The sequence below is a fragment of the Parambassis ranga genome, chromosome 14, assembly GCF_900634625.1.
Source record: "Parambassis ranga chromosome 14, fParRan2.1, whole genome shotgun sequence".
Classification (NCBI taxonomy): domain Eukaryota; kingdom Metazoa; phylum Chordata; class Actinopteri; family Ambassidae; genus Parambassis; species Parambassis ranga.
In genome coordinates this window covers 15,885,998-15,906,626 of record NC_041034.1, presented here as the reverse complement: position 1 = coordinate 15,906,626, position 20,629 = coordinate 15,885,998, and the positions used below count along the sequence as shown (strand labels likewise).

Here is a 20,629-nt window from a genome sequence, read left to right as displayed (position 1 = left end):
AAATGTTTTCAGTCCTACCAGCTAGCAGGTGGTCCTCCTCAGCTAGCAGCCGGCTGCGGGGTCCTCTGGGCGGCATGGTGAAGCTGCCGATGTCCTAGCTGGAAGAACAGACAAAATCCGGTCTTTGGGAGATTTAGATGTTGAATCTCCAATGGATGGTTCAACACTTCTTGTGTTCAGTAGCTCGCTGGTCCAGACGTTCTCCTAGTATCACTCTGTGATGATCCTCTTCGCTGTCAATGATCCAGTAGTAGGCGATCAGCTCTCAGCTCTCAGTATCAGCTCTCAGTATCAGCTCTAGGTTTTTGCGCAGGTCTGCTCGGGTCAGAGGCCAAGTGCAAAAAGGGGGGTTCTGAAGGTCTCAGCAGCACTTGTAGCCTCAGTCTATTGACGTCATATCGCCCGCTGCTATGTAGTTTAAAAATAAATATTTGCTGTTTTTTAAATACTTGTTTTGACTATAGTTCATAATCCTATTATTGTATTTAATGTTTTATATAATATGTGAACGTAATAAAAAGATTATGATCAGTCATTCAAAATAAACACTGCTAGAAGAATTTGTGTATGTGAATCATTCTGTATTATTTTATTCAAATATCAGTTTGATATTTAGGTATTTTTTTAGGTTTGTTGTAGCTGGACACATTAAAACAGATTAACAAAGTATGTTTATGTTAAATCTTAGTCTGCAAACTGGTAAATATATACAGTAAAAATAAAGTGATTTAAAGTCAAATTAAAAGTATTTAATGAGCGTTCATATCACAGACGTGATTTCAGCAAAACCTGCTGATAATTCAGTGAAATGACCTGTGTGAGTCCCGATCATATTTGTTATTGGGAAACTATGATTGCTGTTTGTGTCACTGACACTCTGTAACTTCTTCTTCGCTGTTTGTAGTTCTTGTGGATGGGTGCAGCGGTCTCAGCCTCATTATTTCCCTCTTCTTTCATTAGGATGTGTAATTTAAAGTTTCAGTGCTGCTGACAGGAGTTTAAAGAGTCAGACACAGGCAGGCATTTATTCATGTATTTGAGAGTTTTATTCATGGCAAAAAACAACACACTATGACATCCCAGCATTTGCTCATTCATGTATCCCACTTGTTGTGTTGACCAATTTGGCCATTTCCTGTATGTATATGTCTAATTTATTTCATACATAGTTTTTGTTTATTTTTAACTTTGATAATGTAGATTATTGAATCTAAAAGAACCACACACATCCCCAGCACACAGCCTCATCCCGTGTGGGAATCGTTAAACCTCACTGTCTTTAATCTGTCAGGACTGGTGTGTGATCACAGCGCTGATTTTATGATGTGTATATACAGTGCTAGTAGAACCTTTCAGCTGCTTGTTTCAGGTTCTACCACAACATCTCAATATTAACAATTTACAGTTTGTTCTTTCTTCACTTATAGTTCTTATTCATGCAGTCTACAGATGATGTTTTAGTGTAAATTAAGTCATGCCTGACCACTCATTAAAACAGGTTTAAGTCTTGTGTCCACAGCAAGTGTGAGGATGATGATGGCTGAAGAACAAGATGAAATCAGCTTCACTACTAAACTTCTCTACTCTGTCTGATCAGAAACCTGAACCGAGAGCAGCCTCCCACTTCTACTGACTTGATGAACATGAACTGCTTCATGTCACACTGACCGAATACATCAACAGAGAACTGACTAAAGTAAATTCACTGACTTTCTGATTGGCTGATCAGAAGTTTAGTTTTGAAAGAGGGAGTTTATTTTTTTCCATCATGACATCTTGTTATGACCAGTCCTTACTGTATAATATTCAACAGTGACTATTGAATATTACATGAACAAATGATACATGGACACAGAGTAAATGCATGTTTGTGTTCACATATACATACTGTATGTATCTGATTAGATCCTAATACAGCTGTTTTCATTTGTTTAGGCCACTGATCTCCGTTATTGGCACAATTACAGTTGAAGGGTGCCAAATACATAATCTAAAAAAAAAGTTAGTTTCATTAGTTTTTTATAAGACATATATGACAGACAATTCAGACATAACACAAGTGAACACAGAAGATTCAAGCTAGTATAAATCACATACTGAGATACTTAGATGATCATCAAAGGCACTGTGGTAAAGATCAGCTATCAGCTGTTCTGTTTTTAATCTCGTCCAACTTTGTGGGTCTCTTTGGGTCTGTCAATGCGATAGACAAACTCAGCAGGCACAAAGTAGCCCAGGTACTCCACGCTGTCGGGCGTGGTGTCTATGTAGTAGTGACCACCTTCTCCATGGTGGCTGAAGCAGTGGGTATGCTCCACACGCAGGTCCAAACCCTGGATACACAGAAAACAAAAGCACAAGTGTAAACAGATCCTTTGTCGTGCATCTCTTTGAGATTGGAATGTGTCTGCTTTACTTACAGGGTCTCTGGACACGAGCACAGACTGACAGATGAGGGGAGCACTGACCTCAAAGTGCTTGAGCCAGTTGTTGACGTCATCGTTAGTGTTGAGGGGGCAGACTGAGAACTCTCTTGGCTGGTGAGAAGACACAAAATAAATCAGCATCTACACGGGCTGAGTGACAGGATTGTGGTAGACGGCAGAAGGAGAACATTTAACAAAAACATTACATATTTCATTTAAACAGTCCCTTCCTACATGTACACTTATAGTCCAGATGAGACTGAGGATGCAGGTGACTGCACTGATCTTACCAATCTCTCACAGCGTGCACAGTGTCAGTATTTACCATAATGTGGATTTTAGCCTTCCCTTTCTGGATGATGAAGGTGCCTCCCAGAGCCAGGCTTTTATCAGGGTAATGACCTTCAAGAGTCGTCCTCAACGCCGTCACCAGACTGTGACTTCCTGTTCTCTTCTTAGCCCGAACCTCTATGACCTGCAGGGGACCAAAGGTGAAGAGGACAGTACGGCTTATTCAGGTCACTTTGGTTTCATTAATGTTTACTCAGTTACATGATGTGATGGGACTAAAGCTCAGACATGTTAGTAATAATATTAACTTGCAGTTCATTTACTACAACAGTGACTAGGAAGGAGTTGGGATTGAACCACCAACCTTCCAGTTACAGGACAACCCTGTTATACCACTGCGCCACTGCTGCCCAAATGACTAAATGACTCCACATGAGCTGCTCAGAAGTCACTGGTATCTGGCATCCACAGAATCCAAATCTTAGTCTGTGTCAGTTTTCACCACTTATATAATACAATATATAAATGTATACAATGTTATGGCTCCTGTGTGAACCCTAATGACTCATACTCATCAATCATACTAGTCTACACTGTCCCTTTACACTGTCACTTCAGTACTTCAGTACACTTCAGATGTCTGTTTGCACTGTTTACTTTCCATCTTGCAGTACTTTGCACACTTGTACCAGCTCACTGATCCATGTGGTGCCTGTAACACTGTTACACTCATATCAGGGTCTATGTTGTGCCATCACAGCCCTGACTCATGTTCTGTTCATTGTATGTCTTGTGAAGTCATATGTCAATTTATAGCCTTTTTTTTAGATTACATATTGTTTTATCTTGTTATATTATCTTATTTTATTTTAAGCCATGCATGCTTCTTATTAAATGTTAATTGTTTTATGTATGCACTAATCATGAAGGCAAATTCCCAGTAAACCTGTGAGTGAAACCTCTTCACTTCCATGGCAATAAACACAAGTCTGATCTGACTGAAGGCATATGTGTTGTAACTAAATCTAAGCTTAGAATCGGGGAATTCAAAACATTATGTTCTACCTGTCTAATGCAAATGAAAAAAATTCAATATATACCATCTGAGCTAACCTTCCTGTTTACTTGTTGACTCACTTGTGAGCAGCAGTCAGGTAACAAACAATAGTTTGAAGCTGATCTGCAGCTTTCTACAGTTTCTGTAAAGAATTTAAAAGTAAAGACTGGTTTGTAGAGGCTGCTAAACACAAAGATGTAAATATCTAAAGCATGCAGAGGCATTGACAGACACAGTGTATGCATTAAATGTAATATATAACAATAAACTGTCTGCCCATGGTCCTTTGTTATACTGTTTATTGCCGTTCTTGTAGCAAAGGCAGATATTCTTGCACCCATCTTTTCCAAAAAAGATCTGCCATATACTGCACTTGTCGCCAACGCCTCTTGATGTACAAATCATCCTTCTGAAATAAGCCAGGTGGTAAGCAGGGCTTACCCTTCAAAAGCAGTATATGGTTAGGTGTAAGAGGCTCGAGGTCAGTAGGATCATCGGAGAGCTTGGTGATGGGTCGATCATTTAATATAGCCTCCACCTCACACAGAACTGTATTTAATCCATCCTCGTCCAGAACTTGTAAGTGCAACACAGAATTCAGCACCTTTCTGACCATGCGAATGAGTCTTTCCCACACACCACCATGATGGGAAGCTGTTGGTGGATTAAAACTCCAGTGAATTCCATCCTGAAGCAGGGCTCTGTGTATTTGGTTATGATTTAAAGATGACAGAGCTTCCCTCAGCTCTCTTTCTGCTCCAACAAAGTTTGTACCATTGTCAGATTTCATAGAAGAAACTTGTCCTCTTCGACAGATGAATCTCCGCAGAGCATTAATGCAGGCATCCGTATCCAATGATTGTGCCATCTCCAAATGCACGGCTCTGCTTGAGAAACAGGTAAAAATGACACCATAACGCTTAACACAGTTTCGTCCTCTTTTCACGTTAAAAGGCCCGAAAAAATCTACGCCTACATTTGTAAAAGGAGGCAGATCAGGCAGGAGCCTTTCCTTTGGCAAATCTGCCATTTTCTGCTCATGAACTCTCCCATTGTGGCGCCGGCAAAAAGAGCATTGAGATATTGAGAACTGAATTTCCATTTGTTATCCAGAACTTCTTCCGCAGCTTGGCCAATGTATGATTCCTCCCACTATGGCTCAGCTGTTGGTGAATATGTCTGGCTATGAGCACAGAGATGTGTTGGTCCTTTGTCAGAATAAGGGGATGTTTCACTTCCTCAGGCATAGCTGCCTTACTTAGCCTCCCACCAACTCTCAATAATCCATCCTCCAACTGTGGATCAAGTTTATAGATGCTACTGTCTCGGGTCACAGTTTTACCAGCTGATAGTGCAGCCACCTCCTTATTAAATCTCTGATGCTGACAATACTTAATAATAAATTGTTCAGTCTTCAGCAGTTCTTCATGGGACAGAGTCTGACCACATGCTGTAAGTGTTACTTTTGACTGTGCACGTGTCACAAGACCACCTTCTCTTTTCCTCTGACATAACTGCAACAGCATTGTTCTCAACCTTAAGAACCACGCAACCGCGACCTTAAGTTTTCTCCAATCTGAGAAATATGTGATGAGCCGATCCACACCATTAAGTGAATTTCCAACAATGACTGCATTCATCAGGACTGACTTCTTGACCTCTGGGTCATCACCTGTAATGGTGACATCTAGGGCATATGAAGGCCACTTCGTCTCCACCTGAGAAAGAAACACAGGTCCTTCAATCCACCTACTGCCATTTAACAAGTCTTTAGCTGCCAACCCTCTAGAAGCATCATCAGCAGGGTTATCCTTGGAGTTAACATATCTCCACTGAGAGGTCTGTGTTGCTTCTCGAATGGCTGACACCCTGTTTGCTACGAAGGTGTGAAAGCGCTTGTCCTCATTCTGGATATATTTAAGCACAGAAGTGCTATCTGTCCAAAACACTGACCGCTCCAATGGCAGTTGCAGCTCTGCTCTCAGCATCTGGTCCACTCTGGTAGCAAGAACAGCAGCAGTCAGCTCCAGCCGGGGAATGGTTATTTGCTTCAGGGGGGTAACTCTACCTTTACCAAGCAGAAAAGAGACATGTATACTACTACTGTCCTGCATCCTAACATAGGACACAGTGCCATATCCATGCTCACTTGCATCTGAGAAGTGGTGTAGCTGGGTATGAACAGATTGTCCGAAATACTTGGGCCTGATGCACCTCCTTACTTCAAATGATGCCATCTGTTCCAAGTCCTCCAGCCATCTTTTCCATTTACCCTCCACATCGCTGGGTATCTTGTCATCCCAGCCACATTTCCTCCTGCACAGTTCCTGCAACATGATTTTGGCTGGTAGAGAAAATGGTGCAAGAAAACCAATAGGATCATAAACAGAGCTGATTATAGATAACATTCCTCTCCTAGTAGAAGGCTGTTCTTTTAACTGCATCTTAAATTTAAATGAGTCTCTCTCGACGCACCACTGTAGCCCAAGTGCTCGCTCCACTGGAAGCTCATCTCTGTCCATGTTTAACTCCTTCAAATTCTCTGCTCTTTTCTCCTCTGCAATAGTTTGCAGTACAGCTCGACTGTTGCTGATCCATTTTGTCAGAGTGAAACCTCCTCTCTGGCAAAGTTTGTTTAAGTCATGGACCATAGTAACTGCTTCCTCCTCAGAAGGCATGCTCTTTAAACAGTCATCTACATAAAAGTTTCTTTTAACTGTTTCAACGACTTCCTCAGAGTAGTGGGTTTTATTGTCCTCAGTTGTTCTCTGGAGTGCATAACTAGCACAACTTGGGGAGGATATGGCCCCGAACAAATGAACAGTCATCCTGTACTGTACCACATCCCTTTCTGTGTTGCCCTCAGGCCACCACAAAAACCGAAGAAAGTCCTTGTCCTCTTCAGTCACCTTTACCTGGTAAAACATAGCCTGTATATCTCCCATAAATGCAAAGGGCTCTTGTCTGAATCTTAAAAGGACTCCCAAAAGAGAACTAGTTAGATTAGGTCCTTGCAACAGCTGTTTGTTCAGTGAGGTTCCCCCAAACTCAGCCCCACAGTCAAACACCACACGTAATGTGCCCTTCCTGGGATGATATACACCATGATGAGGAATATACCATAATTTCCCCTTTCCAGGATCCAACTGATGCCGAGGCACTTCTTCAGCATAGCCTTCGCTAATCATGTCGGTAAAGAAGCTGACATATTGCTTATGAAACAGCTCATCTTTAATGAATTTCCTTTTCAATCCAAGCAACCGTAGTTTAACCATATGCATGTTATTGGGGAAGGTGATTTGGTCCTTTCTGAATGGCATTTTCAGGCTGTAGTGTCCATTCTGCAGCCGTGCAGATTTAGCCATGATGTCCAAGAACTTATTGTCTTCCTGTGACATCCCTCTTTCCTCTAAATTCCTTTCATTGAAGTCGTGATTGTACTGGTTCATTAACATTTGTTCCAACTTACACATGGAGATCCTATTGACGGCAGCCAGGGGGAGCCCTGTCCTATAACTGCTATCATCTCCTTCCCGAAGGGGTCCAATTCCTGCATAAGACGTTCTGAGCAAAATGTAGCAGTACTACCGGGATCCAGAAATGCGTAGGTTTGTATTATTTTGTCTCCTTTAAAAGATTTCACTTGTACTGGTAAGATAGACAGAATGCCATCTGCCTTCCCGGCCCCTGTAAGCCCACAAGTTTCTGAAACAACTGCCACATCACATGCTGATTTTTTTTGCTGCTCCTTCCTTGAACTGTCATCAACTTTCCTGGTAATATGAAGCACACTGGGATGATTTTCTCCACAAATCTTACAAGATAAGCGCTTAGTGCACTCCTTACTCATGTGTCCAGTATGCAAACAACCAAAACAAAGTCCTCTTTCCTTCAGAAATGATATTTTGTCCCGGTGCCTCTTTCCTATGAACTGTGGACATTCTTCCAGAAGGTGGCTCTGCGAACACAAGTAACAATTCTTAAGCACCGAATCACGAACTCCCTGTGCAGCCTTTGATGTTACAGATTTTTTGAATGAGTCCACGGCTGACACAGTAGTTGCAAAACTATTACCTTTGCCCCTGCTAAATTCTGGGTGAGACTTGGCTTTGCTGATACTCCTGGCTCCAACCATCACAGGACGCCTATCCTGAATGTCTCCAAAGAGTGGATCAGCTAAAATCTTAACTTGACGTTCGATAAACATGACCAGGTCTTTAAATTTAGCTCGGTACTTGTGTCTTTCCATTATGTCATGTGCTGTTGTCCTCCAGCTTTCTCTCAGTTTAAAGGGCAACTTCATCATGACTGTTCTCATGTTTGTGGGCAGGTTCAATTCTTCCATATATTGCAGCTCTTCCATCACATTACAACAGCTTCGCAAGAACAGAGAGTAGGCTTGCAGAGCCTTTATATCTTCCGCCTTTATTTGTGGCCAAGAAAGAGTCTTTTCTATATATGTTGTAGCAATTTTGTATTCATTTCCAAAATTCTCATGGAGAAGCTCCTTTGCAACAATATATCCTCTGTCTTGAGCCATATGCTGGCAGCTTCTCACCAGCTCTCGTGGCTGTCCCCTGGTGAACTGCTCCAAAAAATATAAACAGTCTGCTTTACTGGCCTTTGACTCCACCCCATACTCAAATGCTTTTATAAAGCGTCTGTACTGAAGAGGATCCCCATCAAATATTGGGATGTCCCTCTGTGGCAAGGACATAGAGCGTTGTTGTTCCACCAGTGTAGCCGTTATCTCAGTTTGACGGTGCAAAATTGTGCAAATTTCTCCCTGCATTGATGAGAGGAAGCCATGTCTCTGGTCATCTCCTGGCACAGGCTGCACATCTTTGGATAATATGGAAGGAGGTTGATATTGTGTTACTCTGTGCGTTTCAATCTTTTGCTTGTCACCTTTGTCATCCTTCCTATTCAGATTTGGTTCAAAGTGTAGCTGTTGATGTGTTTCGTTGCAATGTATTTCCTGCTTCATTTCTTTATCCCAAGATGGCATGTTACACTGTGACATTGCACTCATCCTTCGTGGCTCATATGGGTTTGCTGCTGGATTAAGTGCCTTAGAAGACATTTGATGGCCAATGTTCTTTTCAAGATATGAATTCATTCCATTGCTTAGGACCTGGGTACCCACATGGCAGTCTGAAGCCGCTTGCAAGACAGCTAACTTAGCTGCAGATGCTGCCAACTCCGAGTCCAATTCCAGCTGCTCCCTCTTCCTTCGAAGCTGTTCCTCCTGTGCCTCCAGAGCATGCTTTTCCTTTAAAGCTGCAGCACGAGCCAAAAGTGCAGCTCTTTCAGCTTCAACTCTGATGCGTGATGAGGATGTTGTTTTGTCACTCTTATGGCTACCCACACTCTTTCTGTTAGAATGCTTACTCGCTATGTTGGATATACTGTCATCAGGGTTAACATCATCAAGCACATCACCTTGACCACTAGTGTAATCACTGGGTCTATTTACCAACCATTGTTTTACATCATTAATGAAACCATCTTCAATAATAACCTTTGCCCCAAACCATGTATTTTGTTTGTCCTGTTCTTCAGTTGGCATTAAAGACACCACAGATTCATGAACACCCTTTGCTTCTTCACAAAGACTAATGATCTTTTTAAGTACACATTGCACCTCAGACACATCATTGATTAGCATAAGCCCTGGTATGAGCTCCCTTAAGCCTTTTACCTTTTTAAGTTTATCTTTTCTTTCCTTTTGCAATTTGTCCAACTTATCAACCAAGGCTTTATAGGTTATTTTAGGAACCCTTTTACTTTTTACCGCCGTTTCCTCTTCAGCATGACGTTCATTGGATTCAGACGCGGCTGCGCAGGCCGCAACATTGTCCAAACTTAATTGATCACTGTCCGTCATTGTCTTTATTATAACCTCTGACGAGCCATTGCGTCTCCATAAAGTCACGAACACGTAAAATGAATGGTATTATATGGCAACCAATGCATTGAAATTACGCTCAATGTTGTGTGCACACATAGACCTATTTTAGAAAAATTGCCATCTTTTAACTAGTAGCGCTACGCATACCTCAAGCACTGTCGGGCACCACTTAACTGATCCAGCCGGGTGCACTTCCCATAGTTCCCGATGATCAGCGTCCTTCCTGCGTGCTCCGGCCGGGTGATCTCCCTGTAGCTCCCGACGCTCAGCGTCCTAGCGTGGCTCCCAACACTCGGCGTTCTAACGTGGCTCCCTGGCTGTGTCCCATTTCAGGGTCTGCATCCTTCGGAGGACGCAGCCTACGCGGTCTCAGGAGGCCGCGTCCTCCTGAGGATCCTCCGGAGGATCCTCCACCGTTGGTAAATGGGACGGTCTGGCCTTCAAAGCACTTCCTGATTGTGGCGCGACGTCATAAATTTTGCCCCGGGAAAAACAAAAGCAGCGACAGCGACACAACACGGACTAGACAACAAACGGGACAACAGTGTGGATTTAGACATTTGGAATATTTTAATATATTTATTTGTTGTTGGAGGAAGAGGAGAGGCGGCTCCAGCGGCAGCAAAACCGGTGACGGCTCATTTTCTTCAGGCTGGGAGAGCGCAGTGGGAGGTGACGGTAAGCTGCTGTTTAACCATATTATTGATCATAATTAATATACCGGTTACTGAGCAAACGCTAGATATATAACCAGTAGACAAATATGATTAAATGTAATTTATATTTGATTCAATTGTAAGACTTGATACAGGGTCTGTTTGTAATTTTAATACTTTAAATAAATAGCTACATGTGTAAGAACCCTGCAAATAACCCTGAAACCACTGCTTTAATGTGTCATTAAGCATCAGGTCTGTCACTGCACCAGAGAATTACTGCTGGGTGGAGGAGAGTGGGGCTCCCTGCAGGACCAGCTGTCTGTCCTGGAGGAGGTGTACTGACCATCATCACCTTTGGAGGGTGAGGATACAGATTTTATAGCTTTTCATATTTTAAGCTGCGTTGGAAGCCGCTCTGTTGAAGTTATTATTTTTATTTTTGCCCTTTTTAAAAACATCTTTAGTAACATGGCAGCCGCCGATCGTCCGCTCTGCAAACCCTGATGGACGATGTGGTGGACAGAGGAGACAGACACCCCCCTCCCCCAGATGATGTCCCACTCACAGCCAGAGGACTCCAAGGTCTTCACCGTGGCATCATCCAGTCCAGCAGCACCAAGGACTCCTGCTCAGCCAAACATTTATATATATGTTCTTTGTGAATAGTATTTTCTGCTGATCTTTTATAAATAATAAACTGCACATTTTCATAATGCCCACTGGTAAATAGTTAGAAATGTTCAAACTGTGTCTTTGTAAATATTGTACATAACAGAACAATAAATGATTTACTGTGGTCACTGAGAAGTTGTTCAAAAGTTTACTTAAATTATAAATAGGTGATGAAACACATAATGTAACAAGGTTAGAAGAGTTTAAGAACACAGAGACAAGAACGATTTAATATCATCCTTTAATTTAATAAGTAACATTTAAATAACACAGAACATAAAATCACTGCTGTCCAACATCCTCTGTATGAGCTGAGGTCTGTCCGTTCTTTCTCTGCTCTCCCCCTCTCTCTCTCTCTCCCTCTCTCTCCCTCTCTCTCTCTCTCTCTCTCTCCCTCTCTCTCTCTCTCTCTCTCCCTCTCTCTCTCTCTCTCTCTCTCTCTCTCTCTCTCTCTCTCTCTCTCTCCCTCCCTCTCCAGCCTCACGTCCTCCGTTATCAATTGTCAGGTTTCTTCTGTTTCTCTCTGCTCCTCCTACAACAAAATGCCAACAGGCAGAATGACCGTTTGATATAATAACGATAATATTGCTCCTCACGTGAACTATACTTTATACTATACTACAGTAAACAACAAGAAACAACATTCAATCAAAACGTTTAGTTTACAGCGCCTCGTATCAACAGGACGTCATGTTTGTAAATATGAAACTCATTTTTTTAATGCCACTGTCACTACTAGCATTTTAAAACTCTCGAACTACTGCTCTTTACTTACATTTAAATGTGAATTCGGCACTCCTGCCGGTGCCGCTCGCTTGGTCCGTCATTGTACTATTGGACAAAAAGTAGGCCCGCAAAGCATTGTGGGATATTTAAGGCCACGAAGGATGGTAGCGATGCGTCCTCCAAATTCAGGCAAAAGGAGGACGCATTTGGAGGACGCATTTGAAGGACCCTTCGACTTTTGGCGAATTGGGACAGCCTTCGCGCAGCTTTGTGACGTAAGCGGCCTTAAAATGCGCACTCCGAAGGATGCAGACCCTGAAATGAGACACAGCCCCTGTGTCTCCCGACGATCGGCGGCCTTCGTCAGGCGAATCAGCTGTAGCCTCTGTATGCGCCGACTTGCATTCTCACGACAGTGACCACAGCTCCCGGCGTTCCGCATCCTCCTCTGTTGCGCTCCAAACCATGATCAACCAGTCCGATTCCAATATCAAAAAAGTTTTTTGACTTAATATAGTGACTTGATTCACCCTAACCTAACAACAAAAACCAAATCAGTCACTGCGTGCTGTTATGCCGGTGGGTTCTTCTGACGCGTCTCCTGTCCAGCGTGTCATAAATCACAGTCCAAACTTCATATGATTAATAATTTTATTGTGATACCGTCATGTCCATTCAGATGTTTGATCATTGCTCCACATATAATTAACGAGAACCATTAGTTAAGTTACATGCTGAAATAAGATCAAATCTATCCTGACACGCTACCTGACGGTCAAAAAACTGTCTGCTTCCTCCGCCAACAACATGAAAACTTCCTGCACCCCTTATATCTTCACAACACACGTGCTCCACCTTCTGGTCAAACAAAAAGTTGACACATCTTAAACCAGACAGAGGTCAACCACTGTGGCTCCAACACTGTTGCTCCTCCTCCCCTTGTAGAAAGGCTGTTCACCTGAAGTTTCTTTTTCCAGTGTTGAGTTGCAGGTGGTGGCTGCTGATTGGACAGAAGACTGGTGCTGGGATTTAAATGGGTCTTTGCAACTTTTCCAGCTGGGAAAGGATCATGCTGCTCTGGTGTGGGATTGATTGTATGTTGTGTGCTTTCTGTTGTGTTTTCAGAATGTCATTCATGTGACATTACTGAAGGTTGATCTTACTCATATACATTGTGTGTATTTAGAGCCCATACCAAGAGCAGTACTTTGTTTGCACTAAGGCCAAATGAGCTGAACTACCGGTACACATTAAGACCTCTGTGGTCTTAAGGTGTACCTTCTTTTAAAACAGGCTTGTTTGTTGTAAGTTCCAAGGGAAGTGTAAGGACGACATGTGGCTGAGCAACAAAATGAGACCTCAGCTTCAGTCATTTCACTAATCTACTTCATCCATCACACAACTGAACTGAGATCAGCCCCCAAATCTCCTGACCTGATAAACATGAACTGCTTCATGTCACAGTAACCAACTGTATCTACACAGAACTGCTGCTGCCTCCTTGTGATGTCAGTAAGCTCATGTACCTGAGTCAGAAGGATAAGGGTTAGAAGTAAACCTGCCTGACTTTCTGATTAGCTGAGCAGAGGTTCTCATGATTAAAGACAGAGTTCAGTATCAGTTTACTATACTTTACAATGGATGGACACATTATGATGTCACACTTTGTTTTTCTCTCTGCCATACATTAGTGAATCCCTTCCAATCTCTTCCAGGTGATGATTATCACATAAATTAAACTGAGAATGTGTGATATGATGAACCAAATAAAATAATTAGAGCCCTGAAACCTTGATGACTATAAATGATGACAGATTGAATGTTGTGCAGTTAAATGTTTTATTTACTTAGATTAGATTACTTAGAACATGCACACGTTTGGGACTGTGGGAGAAAACCGGAGCACCCGGGGGAAAACCCACCTGGCACGTGGAGAAAAACATGTAAACTCCACACAGGAAGAGGCCAGCTGACAGCTGCTTTCACTGACCTTCCTGTGAGGCACAGTGCTAACCACTGCACCACATGCCAGCACAAGTTTGATGCTGTCCAGACGTGCTCCTGTTTCTGCATCTTCTGCTGACTTTGTCCCAGGAACACACGTCTTTCACTGGACAGCATCTGTCCATGGAGCCTGCACACAAATACAGGGATTCAGTTTGAACAGTTACAGGAAGTACAAATGTGAGGAGCATGAAGAGTCTGATAACCCACCACACGTGGCCTCACGGACCGCTGGTGTATGGAGGTGAAGTGTGTGAGGAGCTTCCCAGAGCCACCAGCACAGAAGAAGCAGACCAAGAAACAGCTTCCTCTGAGCGGGCAGGGTGGGGACGCTCCTCATCCACCTGGTGGCTGGAGGCTGGAGAGAACGGGGATGGAGGAGTATTCTCACCTCACTCGCTGGGTGGACTGCTCTGGTGCTGTAGAAACAACATCAGCATACAGTCAGAGCTGCTAGCTTTAGCCTTTAGCACTTTGTCTCTGGTCTTATTGAGAGGGTTACTTACAGAGGCCACTGATACACAGACCACCACTCCTCTCCAGCTGGTCCTGTGGGTCATCCATCCTTCTCACCTGGTCATCTGTTGCCATGGAAATCCTGAGTCTTATTGTTCCAGCCACCAAAACTTCACCTGTTAGGAAAACATCTTTAATGTTCTGCAGTCTAAACACTGACATCATGCTTCAAGAAGAAGTGAGTCTGTCATACTTACAGCAGCTGAGTGTGAAGTAGGGCTGCTCAGGACCAGGATCAGGGTTGTTCATCCTCCACGTGGAACCAGACAACTGAAACAGAAAGAGAGAGAGAGAGAGAGGCAGAGAGAGAGAGAGTGAAACAAGAGATTAAAACTTAGACATAGTGAGTATGATGAAATGTGTATGTTGCATCACTCACCTTTACTCAGCCAAAGGGAACAAAGTGAACTATTCAGTTAGAATCAGTGAGTCTTCACGGAGGCGTTTCCAACTGCTGTCATTCACTATTAACTTACCTCTGCCTTAACTTACCTTGAATGAAAGACCACAGCAAACACTGTACAATGAGCGCCTCACTCATTGTCAGTAAGTCGCTGTGGTCTAATCATCCAGGTCCAAACGCCTGGGGAAACTGCAGGTCAAATAGTAGGGCGAGGACAGCATGGAGGCCGAGGAGTCCTCAGCAAGGTCCAACCTCGGTCGCTTGGCGGGTAGCTCCTCTTCTTCGGTGGGGACATGAGGAATTCCTGCGGCAGCACTGACCGAAAGCTCTGAGGAACCAGAATCAGGAATAACAGGGACAGCGTGAGCACCCTCACTTCTCAGATCCGCCAGCTGGACGGGAAAAGGAGGATGCACGTTGTCCCTGTCACCACTGTCTTCAGAGTCTTTTGTCAGGAAGCTGTCACTAGAATCCTCACCCGTCACGTCAACCCAACAGTCGTCCTCCTCGAACACCGGGACACTAATGTCATCACTGTCTTCGGAGTCTTCGGGCAGGAAGCTGTTGCTAGAATCCTCACCCGTCACGTCAACCCAACAGTCGTCCTCCTCGAACACCGGGACACTAATGTCATCACTGTCTTCGGAGTCTTCGGGCAGGAAACTGTTGCTAGAATCCTCACCCGTCACGTCAACCCAACAGTCGTCCTCCCTTAACACTGGGACACTAATGTCATCACTTACTTTGGGCAGGAAGCTGTTGCTAGAATCCTCACCCATCACGACAACCCAACAGTCGTCCTCCCTTAACACTGGGACACTAATGTCATCACTTACTTCGGGCAGGAAGCTGTTGCTAGAATCCTCACCCATCACGACAACCCAACAGTCGTCCTCCCTTAACACTGGGACACTAATGTCATCACTTACTTCGGGCAGGAAGCTGTTGCTAGAATCCTCACCCATCACGACAACCCAACAGTCGTCCTCCCTTAACACTGGGACACTAATGTCATCACTTACTTCGGGCAGGAAGCTGTTGCTAGAATCCTCACCCATCACGACAACCCAACAGTCGTCCTCCCTTAACACTGGGACACTAATGTCATCACTTACTTCGGGCAGGAAGCTGTTGCTAGAATCCTCACCCGTCACGTCAACCCAACAGTCGTCCTCCCTTAACACTGGGACACTAATGTCATCACTTACTTTGGGCAGGAAGCTGTTGCTAGAATCCTCACCCATCAGGACAACCCAACAGTCGTCCTCCTCTAACACCGGGACACTAAAAGAGGAAGTAATAATGACATCATCAACCCCTGTATATGCGCCCCGCGTGTCATCCCACCAGTCCTCCTCCTCCATCTCAGGCTCCTCTCCATCAGGAAAGGTGGACTGCATGGTGCTCTCACTGGCCAGGTCGTCAGACCAGTCAACCTCTTCCTGGAACTCCAGGTCACTGAAAGAAGAGGCGAAATGGACAGCATCAGCCTCCTCTTCAAAATCAGTGTCCATGGAGTTATTCCACCGGTACAGCCTGTGGTCCTCCTCTTCCTGAGGGTCGTCCTCTTCTGCAGGGGGAAGCCCGAAGACGATGTCCAAAACGTCTGTAGAGAGAAAACAAGTCAGAATAGTAATGATAAATCAGAGTGAGAGTTTTACTACTGTTGAACAGATGATGCATGAGATGGACTTATAACTATTGCTGACATGTAAAGGTGGAGGGGATGAAATTGTTTACTACAGTTAAAATAATAATACCATAAGAGTAAAATAACTTTACAGTATTAGTAAAAGTATGATCAGCAAAATGTAAACTGTGATCAGACACCACAACAGGCTCCGTCAGGGTGTTTTTATCTAATAAGTCCAAAAAGGACTCATTAACACATTGCTCTAACTCTTCCAATAAAACGAGGAGAAGAAAGAGCAGCTCTGAGTGAGGCTAAAATCCTGACACATAACAGCTGTAGTTGTAGATTCAGACATTTCATCTTTCGGTCCAGTTGAAGCCACTGGTGTGATGGTTCATTCTCAGAACCACAGTCTGCGCATTAGCTCACACGCCATCCATCAGACCGTTTGAATTTTAAACAATAACAAACGTTGTGTTTACATACGTGCGTCATAACCCTTGGCCTACGGCCGCCATCTTTTTTTTTTTACCAAAAAGATGCTAAAAGATGTAAACAAATCGTCGTCTGCAGATTAAAGTACGGGTGCTGTCTATAAATAACACACTATACACCTTCACCGAGACTTTGTGTGCCTTCTACCGCAAAAACAAAAAACAACACGTTTTTACAGCGAGGCCAGTGGAGTGAAAGTCAAATTTCACCAAATCAGCATTTTCATCAACAAATTCAGTCAGAGATGGTGAAGGAAACACATTATTTATGCTAGGATACTTCTAAATGCTTATGGAGCCAAATCTTCGATTTTGTTTTCTAAAAAGAAGAAAATGTTTTTCAGTCCTACCAGCTAGCAGGTGGTCCTCCTCAGGCTAGCAGCCGGCTGCGGGGTCCTCTGGGCGGCATGGTGAAGCTGCCGATGTCCTAGCTGGAAGAACAGACAAAATCGGTCTTGGGGAGATTTAGATGTTGAATCTCCAATGGATGGTTCAACACTTCTTGTGTTCAGTAGCTCGCTGGTCCAGACGTTCTCCTAGTATCACTCTGTGATGATCCTCTTCGCTGTCAATGATCCAGTAGTAGGCGATCAGCTCTCAGCTCCTCAGTATCAGCTCTCAGTATCAGCTCTAGGTTTTTGCGCAGGTCTGCTCGGGTCAGAGGCCAAGTGCAAAAAGGGGGGTTCTGAAGGTCTCAGCAGCACTTGTAGCCTCAGTCTATTGACGTCATATCGCCCGCTGCTATGTAGTTTAAAAATAAATATTTGCTGTTTTTTAAATACTTGTTTTGACTATAGTTCATAATCCTATTATTGTATTTAATGTTTTATATAATATGTGAATGTAATAAAAAGATTATGATCAGTCATTCAAAATAAACACTGCTAGAAGAATTTGTGTATGTGAATCATTCTGTATTATTTTATTCAAATATCAGTTTGATATTTAGGTATTTTTTTAGGTTTGTTGTAGCTGGACACTTAAAACAGATTAACAAAGTATGTTTATGTTAAATCTTAGTCTGCAAACTGGTAAATATATACAGTAAAAATAAAGTGATTTAAAGTCAAATTAAAAGTATTTAATGAGCGTTCATATCACAGACGTGGATTTCAGCAAAACCTGCTGATAATTCAGTGAAATGACCTGTGTGAGTCCCGATCATATTTGTTATTGTTGTTATTGGGAAACTATGATTGCTGTTTGTGTCACTGACACTCTGTAACTTCTTCTTCGCTGTTTGTAGTTCTTGTGGATGGGTGCAGCGGTCTCAGCCTCATTGTTTCCCTCTTCTTTCATTAGGATGTGTAATTTAAAGTTTCAGTGCTGCTGACAGGAGTTTAAAGAGTCAGACACAGGCAGGCATTTATTCATGTATTTGAGATTTTTATTCATGGCAAAAAACAACACACTATGACATCCCAGCATTGCTCATCATGTATCCCACTTGTTGTGTTGACCAATTTGGCCATTCCTGTATGTATATGTCTAATTTAATTTCATACATAGTTTTGTTTATTTTTAACTTTAATAATGTAGATTATTGAATCTAAAAGAACCACACACATCCCCAGCACACAGCCTCATCCCGTGTGGGAATCGTTAAACCTCACTGTCTTTAATCTGTCAGGACTGGTGTGTGATCACAGCGCTGATTTTATGATGTGTATATACAGTGCTAGTAGAACCTTTCAGCTGCTTGTTTCAGGTTCTACCACAACATCTCAATATTAACAATTTACAGTTTGTTCTTTCTTCACTTATATTTCATATTCATGCAGTCTACAGATGATGCTTTAGTGTAAATTAAGTCATGCCTGACCACTCATTAAAACAGGTTAAGTCTTGTGTCCACAGCAAGTGTGAGGATGATGATGGCTGAAGAACAAGATGAAATCAGCTTCACTACTAAACTTCTCTACTCTGTCTGATCAGAAACCCTGAACCGAGAGCAGCCTCCCACTTCTACTGACTTGATGAACATGAACTGCTTCATGTCACACTGACCGAATACATCAACAGAGAACTGACTAAAGTAAATTCACTGACTTTCTGATTGGCTGATCAGAAGTTTAGTTTTGAAAGAGGGAGTTTATTTTTTTCCATCATGACGTCTTGTTATGACCAGTCCTTACTGTATAATATTCAACAGTGACTATTGAATATTACATGAACAAATGATACATGGACACAGAGTAAATGCATGTTTGTGTTCACATATACATACTGTATGTATCTGATTAGATCCTAATACAGCTGTTTTCATTTGTTTAGGCCACTGATCTCCGTTATTGGCACAATTACAGTTGAAGGGTGCCAAATACATAATCTAAAAAAAAAGTTAGTTTCATTAGTTTTTTATAAGACATATATGACAGACAATTCAGACATAACACAAGTGAACACAGAAGATTCAAGCTAGTATAAATCACATACTGAGATACTTAGATGATCATCAAAGGCACTGTGGTAAAGATATGTGGTAAAAAGTTTTTAATCTCGTCCAACTTTGTGGGTCTCTTGGGGTCTGTCAATGCGATAGACAAACTCAGCAGGCACAAAGTAGCCCAGGTACTCCACGCTGTCGGGCGTGGTGTCTATGTAGTAGTGACCACCTTCTCCATGGTGGCTGAAGCAGTGGGTATGCTCCACACGCAGGTCCAAACCCTGGATACACAGAAAACAAAAGCACAAGTGTAAACGGATCCTTTGTCGTGCATCTCTTTGAGATTGGAATGTGTCTGCTTTACTTACAGGGTCTCTGGACACGAGCACAGACTGGCAGATGAGGGGAGCACTGACCTCAAAGTGCTTGAGCCAGTGTTGACGTCATCGTTAGTGTTGAGGGGGCAGACTGAGAACTCTCTTGGCTGGTGAGAAGACACAAAATAAATCAGCATCTACACGGGCTGAGTGACAGGATTGTGGTAGACGGCAGAAGGAGAACATTTAACAAAAACATTACATATTTCATTTAAACAGTCCCTTCCTACATGTACACTTATAGTCCAGATGAGACTGAGGATGCAGGTGACTGCACTGATCTTACCGATCTCTCACAGCGTGCACAGTGTCAGTATTTACCATAATGTGGATTTTAGCCTTCCCTTTTTGGATGATGAAGGTGCCTCCCAGAGCCAGGCTTTTATCAGGGTAATGACCTTCAAGAGTCGTCCTCAACGCCGTCACCAGACTGTGACTTCCTGTTCTCTTCTTAGCCCGAACCTCTATGACCTGCAGGGGACCAAAGGTGAAGAGGACAGTACGGCTTATTCAGGTCACTTTGGTTTCATTAATGTTTACTCAGTTACATGATGTGATGGGACTAAAGCTCAGACATGTTAGTAATAATATTAACTTGCAGTTCATTTACTACAACAGTGACTAGGAAGGAGTTGGGATTGAACCACCAACCTTCCAGTTACAGGACAACCCTGTTATACCACTGCGCCACTGCTGCCCAAATGACTAAATGACTCCACATGAGCTGCTCAGAAGTCACTGGTATCTGGCATCCACAGAATCCAAATCTTAGTCTGTGTCAGTTTTCACCACTTATATAATACAATATATAAATGTATACAATGTTATGGCTCCTGTGTGAACCCTAATGACTCATACTCATCAATCATACTAGTCTACACTGTCCCTTTACACTGTCACTTCAGTACTTCAGTACACTTCAGATGTCTGTTGCACTGTTTACTTTCCATCTTGCAGTACTTTGCACACTTGTACCAGCTCACTGATCCATGTGGTGCCTGTAACACTGTTACACTCATATCAGGGTCTATGTTGTGCCATCACAGCCCTGACTCATGTTCTGTTCATTGTATG

The 20,629-nt window shown here is 43.0% G+C and overlaps 1 protein-coding gene across 1 annotated transcript; it reads right to left on the bottom strand.

Annotated features, from left to right (window-relative positions):
* Window positions 1–1,856: 1,856 nt before the first annotated feature.
* On the bottom strand, window positions 1,857–14,310 carry LOC114446563 (ester hydrolase C11orf54 homolog). Its single transcript, XM_028422213.1, has 7 exons — window positions 14,253–14,310; window positions 14,138–14,165; window positions 13,798–13,876; window positions 9,833–9,958; window positions 2,752–2,901; window positions 2,421–2,537; window positions 1,857–2,333 (listed from the first exon to the last, which is right to left on the bottom strand). Exons 1-7 carry the CDS (start codon window positions 14,308–14,310, stop codon window positions 2,160–2,162), a joined length of 732 nt encoding a protein of 243 aa, XP_028278014.1. The 3' UTR covers window positions 1,857–2,159.
* Between the last annotated feature and the right edge of the window lie 6,319 nt (window positions 14,311–20,629).

Coding starts and splice junctions, on each gene's coding strand:
- LOC114446563 (XM_028422213.1), bottom strand. CDS start 14,310: ATGGATGACCCACAGGACCAGCTGGAGAGGAGTGGTGGTCTGTGTATC. Junction 2,538..2,751: donor AGGCTAAAATCCACATTATG/GTAAATACTGAC, acceptor TCTTCTCACCAG/CCAAGAGAGTTCTCAGTCTG. Junction 2,334..2,420: donor TGCTCGTGTCCAGAGACCCT/GTAAGTAAAGCA, acceptor CTGTGTATCCAG/GGTTTGGACCTGCGTGTGGA.